Source organism: Nanorana parkeri, unplaced genomic scaffold (genome assembly GCF_000935625.1).
Source record: "Nanorana parkeri isolate BGI_ZX_2015 unplaced genomic scaffold, ASM93562v1 scaffold765, whole genome shotgun sequence".
NCBI lineage: Eukaryota > Metazoa > Chordata > Amphibia > Anura > Dicroglossidae > Nanorana > Nanorana parkeri.
In genome coordinates, this window is record NW_017307033.1 from 442901 (window position 1) to 449296 (window position 6396).

The following is a 6396-nucleotide window of genomic DNA, read 5'->3' on the forward strand; positions in this document are numbered from 1 at the left end:
ATTTAGGCCAGTAGATATGGCAAAGGGAAGGTTACACTGTTAGTTTCGAGTTAGCTAATTAGCAGCTAGTCAATTACAAATTGTTTGTCACCTTTGCTGCCAGGTAATACATGTTAAATGTAAGTAAAATACGGTGTAGTGTCGCTTGTGTCTTCTGTTTAAACAACTTCAGCAGTTCTCCTCATGGAACACAATTCATCTCCATATTGGAAATACCTTGCAGCCAACCTATTGACAAAAGAAATTTGAAACATTACTAACCCAGTACAGCCTTAAAGTGGGCATGTGTCTAAAGGCAACCAATCAGCTTCTCCATTTTATACATAAGAATATGTGGTTGCTGTGGACAACCCAGCAAATGCTCCCTTCAGACACTTGTATACAACCTTCATTGTTGTATGAAGTACTCACATTGTGTGCCGTTGTCGCTGACTCCCCAGTAACCGACCAGTTGAGTGTGACCGATAAGTGGCGTCTCCAAAAGGGATCCCTGGAAAATTCTGCAGAGCCCTCAATCCGGTCTCCTCTGTGAATCTGTATAGGTTCATCCAGCATAAACAGTGTGTGTTTCCAATGAGTGAGCCTTAAAAATAAACATACCTGAGATAAAGCACTCGGAGGAGGGAAAAAGTGTGGGCTTGCTGTGGTTTGAGGTCTCTGCACCTATCCCATTGTATTTAGATTTACAAACTTCTTCTCTGCTGCCTGGCACTCACCAACACTGAACCCAGAAATGCTCAGTACTAAGCACTTCCATGTTTATTCCCAAATAAAGAGATAGTAGACATGGCAATCATACCGATCCCTTCAGTTATGAATGAACACTGGAGTGCTCCCGTGTTCATTCAGGAAACTGAAGGAATCAGTAAATATGCTTATCATTCTGAAGAGATCCTATCCTCCCCGCTTTGTCTGCCATATCATCCCCTCCACAATCCCCTGTCTCTGCTGGTGAAGGATGGGGATTGGAGGGCACACGGAAACAGTGGATTGTAAAGGATACATGGAGGGGATATGATTGGGCGCACAGAGTGAGGTGAGGATCTAGTGACAGGCAAGGCACACTGCGGGGCCAGCTATAGGGTCTACAAATCAAACATTAGGCTTCACTTCTGATACTGTAATGTTAAAATGTCATGTATATTCGGAATAATCTCTCCTGACAGATCTGGGATGGGAGTGTTTATGAATATAAGTAGATATAAGCTATATTAATGAATTCATATTTATAAGGACTTTGAAAAGGTTAAAAGTATTAGTGAAATAATATCTATACAGACATTCATAGAAACTGGGATCAGGTCTTTTTTTTTATCTTGTTTGTATTTGACTTACAGGTTGAAAGGACCTGTATTCAGTTCCACGTGCCCCTGGTTCTCAATGTTCTGGAACTGGACACTGAACCAAGTAGTAAAACCATGGAGCATGCCATCACGCTTCACACAGAATGTAAAGGGACCGCTCAGTCTCTAAAAGAAGACGGAAATTGTCAGAACACATTCATAATACTGTAGATTATAGAAATAAGACTGAGGGGAATTTATCAAATGTGGAGCAGTTCACCTTGGCAACCAATCGGCTTCTATCTTTCGTTTTCAAAGCTTAACTGAATAAACTTGAGAGAGGCTGATTGGTCGGTTGCCATCGGCAACTGCTCCAGATTCTATCTGCTCCAGTTTTGATAAATTCCCCGCATTGTTTCTTATCAACAGCACTGCAGGCTCCTTGCCCCATTCATCATTACACCCTCTGACCATGCTCCAACTCCCTACTGTTTTGCATTCACAGGACTCCTAATGCAACTATCTACCTATGTATCCCTCTCCTTCCAATTCCCCTGTGTAGTTGCATTCTCCTTCTGAGCGGCTGTTTCATTTTTTGTTGTCATGCAGATTTTTGAGTGCCTGAGAACAAAAACAGGGCACAGTCCCCTAGAGATCAAACACAGTCCCAGCACACAATTCACAGTACCACTTCTTATTGTTGTGGTAAACTTTGTTAGAACAGCGTAGCTGAATCACCATTTCTGGCCTTCGTTTAGCATTGGCAGTCTCTTGTATATAATGTATTAATGTGCACAGGTGGCACATTTCATGTTGTAAGTCTGCAAGGTGGTGAGTGGAGTCCAGTGAAATTGTAGGCTTTCTGGGTGCACATCAGGGACGTGCGGTCAGGGGACGCAGGTGAGGCAGGAAAAAGCTGTCTGCTTCAAGTCTGAAGTGGACAGCTTTTTCTCCATTCAGATCGGCATCTAAGGTTACACAGCAGGGAAATCCTCCCCACTGTGTAACCTGTCATGGATGGAGCGCCTCAGCAGTGAGGGACATGGAGTCTGCTCCCTTCCTCCTTTACACTAGCTTGGGGTGTCCGGCAAAGCTGGGGAATGCCTCACCCGGAGTAAGAGGTACTGCACGTCACTGGTGCACATACTAACATACTGGTGATTGATGCAACATGTCTGTGCCGTCTTAAATGCTTCAGCACAAAGCAACAGGTGAACAACATGGTAGAGTCAGATGTCTGTCATCTTAACAGTAAAATCGTTTGCAGAGTGTCTATTGCAGCAACCCTCTAACAACACTGCAGCATTAATTCTTCATGTACACTATATGGGCCATATACAAGTTAACACCATTGTGACATTGAGCCCTTGTAATAATTAGGATTGGAGTCTAAGGAACAATGATGCTTACCTCCAGCTCTTCAATTTTCAGAGTCTTCATATCTACATCCAGCAAGACGCAGGGCTCAGACAGACAGTCCTCAGGGTTTAGAACATAGTCAGGTTTTGGTTTTGATAGGAACTCTTTTACAGCCATAGGCCTGCAATGAAGGAAGTACAATCTCATTATACCATAGATGACCCGTATATTTTTCCCGTTCTAGACTATTTACAAGCATTGCACATTCATTTCCGATTACAGCGGGCTGAAGTATATGTAAACTGCAGTTGTTTAGAACTCCTTTGCACAATTCCACTCCAGAACCTTGCAATGGAACATTCTGAAGGCGTGAGAGAAATCTAGTAATTGGACAAGATGGTGTCCTCGGACCTAAATATGTCTGTAATGGTGACTTCTGTCCCCAGTATTGTAGGAGGGCAGGTTTATTCTTCCCTTACCTTTGAAGAATGTCATAAGTCCAGAATCGTCTGCAGGGTCTTTAACCCTTTTGCTGTCACCAACGTATCTCATATGTAAAGATAACTGTGGGCTTTACACTGGAAGCGATTCTAGTGGCTAAGCTGCCACCAGATCGCTTCCAGGAGCTGGTGCAATGCGCTCCAATAGCTTATTTGGAGTGTAAGGTGACACTAGGGGTCTAATTGACCTCTAATGTCACCACCAGTATTCTAGGACATAGAGGGCCAGGCAGAGTATGGAAAGGACTCTACACTAAACCCAGTGTCCAAAGGTCACTTCCAAGCTATCCCTGGCAACATTCAATCCAGAGGGCTCCAGCCGTAGCAATTCAAAAGCCAGGCTGAGGATGGCCGTGCCGGATAGCTGCAATGGAGGAGACGAGCTCTAGCTGCAAAGCAGAGAAGTTGCGTACAGTCACACATACTTTAACACCTTGAAGTCCAGCCCATAGGCAGAGTCCCAGAAGAGAACTTTGGTGGCATATTCCTTCTCTGCACTGCACGGAACCATGTGAATAGATGCAGTACTTGGCCACATTATTCCACCTTCATCCAGCCACAGGTCACGAGCTAGAAGAACGGATTCCAACATGAATTCAAACTGCAGATTGAAAAGAAAACCTGAGATGGTCCGACACAAATAGCAAATGGAACACAGACTTTGTGATGACTAGAACAGATGTGTACTAATCAAAGGTGGACAAGGAGGTCAAACCAAGAAATCAGCTGGATCATTAAAAAAAAAAGTGCTGCAGTTTGTTTTTTTTAGATATATTAATATGTAAAACAATCAAAATGTTCAAAGAGTTTATTTTTAGAACTTAATGGACAGAGTACCCGATAATATGAGTCTTGATTTCCTGTAACATGGTTGCTTGTGTCCCACGTATGGGTTAGGAAAATATAAATTAATCGGATGCACTCTAAAAGGTGCCCATACACTCTACAACCCTCGCAAGACTTTTGTCTTGCGAGGGTTGTAAAGTACTTAAAAAAAACGTACGATCTGCCCATCTTGGACAGGCAGATCGTACTTGCGATCATTGCAAGCCCGCCCCCCTGAGGGGCGGGCTTCCGATGACTGCAATGCTGAACGGGCAGTGTGTGCGTGCGCACACCGGCCCATTCGGCAGTGATCTCTCGATCATGTTAAAAACCAGCCGAAAATCGTACGACTCTCGGCTGGTTTTCCAACGTGCTCGATATACAAAAGTAATGCGACCGTACATTAGAAATGGTCGCACGCCTTCCATACACTGCACGATTCTCGTACGATCGCGGGATTTCCCACGTTTCTTGTACGAGAATCGTGCAGTGTATGGGCACCTTAAGGGTAATTCCACTTTCTCAGGTGAATTTGGTAAAATAGAATTACCCCCATCAATCTGTCCTCTCTCCCTTCCCCCGACGCTTTTACCTGTGAACGAGCACTCCTTCCCCTCCGCTCGTAGGACCCGTACACCATATACAAGCACTATGTATTTCCATTCGCAAATGGCAAGCACTCATTGCTCAGCGTGGTCCATGCTGACCAATGAGAAGCGCTTCTTATTGGCCAGGTACTGGCCAATTAGTGCTCAGCCTTTGCACATGTAAATTAAAAATACATAGTGCAGGCCTGCGCTGCTGTGTACCGTGTATGAGTCGTACACCAGCCATGGAGGTGAAGAAGTGTTTGTTCGCAGGTAAGAACAGCAGGGGGAAGGAGAGGGAACAGATTGGTGGCGGTAATTCTATTTTACAGTGGAATTATCCTTTAACAATGAATTTCGGGCAACTGTCGATACACAGATGAAATACATATAAGAGTGCTGTTTTACTTGCCAAGAGATTTCATATTTCTGTCTATCCAGTTCTGAGATATTTACAGCTCTGACACGCAGCATAGGGCAAGTGACATGATTTTTCTCTGCTGCAGCAGAACTTACAGGTTTTGTTCCTCCCCCAACCAGTGACTAGACACAAAGGAAAAACGGCAGACTGACAAGTTATGCTAGAGGAAAACTTTGTGTGTCCCCAGCCCATAAACTTCTATGTGACACTACATATAATATTGTGGGGAAAGAAATTTACTTTATTTGAAGAAAAAAAACATATCCTGTCAGGTCATGAGATTAAAAATGTAAAATATTTAGAAATATTCCATCCACATCTCCTTAAACAGACCATATAACTAATGGAATAGAAGAGATAATATAATGAAGTAACATGTCAGTCTGAATAGTTCCTTGCTATAAATAACTAGTTCAAAACGTCCAATTAGGCCTCTGCTGTTACACTGAATCTAGACCACTAGTAATAGTTTTATACTTTAACCCTTTCGCTGCCAAGCCCTCCGGAACATTTTTCAATTCAGCTGGCCACGCCATTTTTCCCATTGATTTCATTTTCAACTGCTGCGTTGCTAGCGTTTGTAAAAGACCCCCCAAACCATATATTTTCTGAAAGCGCAGGCCCGGTAGAATAAAAAGATGGTGATACTAAATTTGTAGGCCGTGCGATAATTGCGCAAATGTTTCTCAAATTAATATTAAACCGATAAAAATACACAATTCAATTGATAAAACACACTAAAATCAGTATCAGCGCACAAAAAAAAATTTTTTTTGACTAAATCTAAAAGATAAAACTGTATCGAGTTAATAAATAACAAATATTTGCAAATTTAAAATTGCGTCTTTTTGCGAAAAGGTAAAAAAAATGAAGGCACGCAAAGCTGTAAATAAGCGACTTATGTTAAAAATTGTTTTTACGCTTTGTTGGTGTTTGTGTTGTAAGCCTGTATAATTTTATCACAACACAAGGTATCACAACGCACGGCAATGCACCACAAAGCTTTGCCATGCGCTGCCACAGTTAATGTTTTTTTTTAAAGAAAATAAATAAAACAAATCATGCACTGCAATGTGTTCTAACAACGCACTGCAGCTCATGTGCATGGCATACACCGCAATATGTGTATGTTATGTGGGGGGAAGGAGGAGATGTGCTTTTTTTTTATTAGTTTTTTTTTTTACACTTTTTAATTTATTTTTTAATAATTGTGTTTGTTTTGTTTTACTGTTGGGGGGCTACGGTGAAATCTCTGGGGTCTAAACAGACCCCTGGCATTTCCCTTTTGCAATAGAAAAAGAAATTGAGGACACAGGGTCCTCAATTTCTTTTTCTGCGGCCTCAGCACTCAATGAATGGGAAGCACTCAGTACAGAGGCTTCCCATTCCATTCAGAAACTGCTGATAGTAAAATATTTACT

General features: G+C 42.3%; 1 protein-coding gene across 1 annotated transcript in view; it reads right to left on the reverse strand.

Annotated features, from left to right (window-relative positions):
- Positions 1-69: 69 nt before the first annotated feature.
- Positions 70-6396, reverse strand: part of PRMT2 (protein arginine methyltransferase 2) — a 15297-nt gene continuing 8970 nt past the window's right edge. The window contains exons 5-9 of the mRNA XM_018564611.1: positions 3568-3743; positions 2694-2823; positions 1336-1469; positions 412-583; positions 70-228 (exon numbers count right to left, since the gene is read on the reverse strand). Of these exons, the coding sequence (XP_018420113.1) occupies positions 196-228; positions 412-583; positions 1336-1469; positions 2694-2823; positions 3568-3743 (645 nt within the window). The 3' untranslated portion in view covers positions 70-195. The remainder of the gene's footprint in view (positions 229-411; positions 584-1335; positions 1470-2693; positions 2824-3567; positions 3744-6396) is intronic.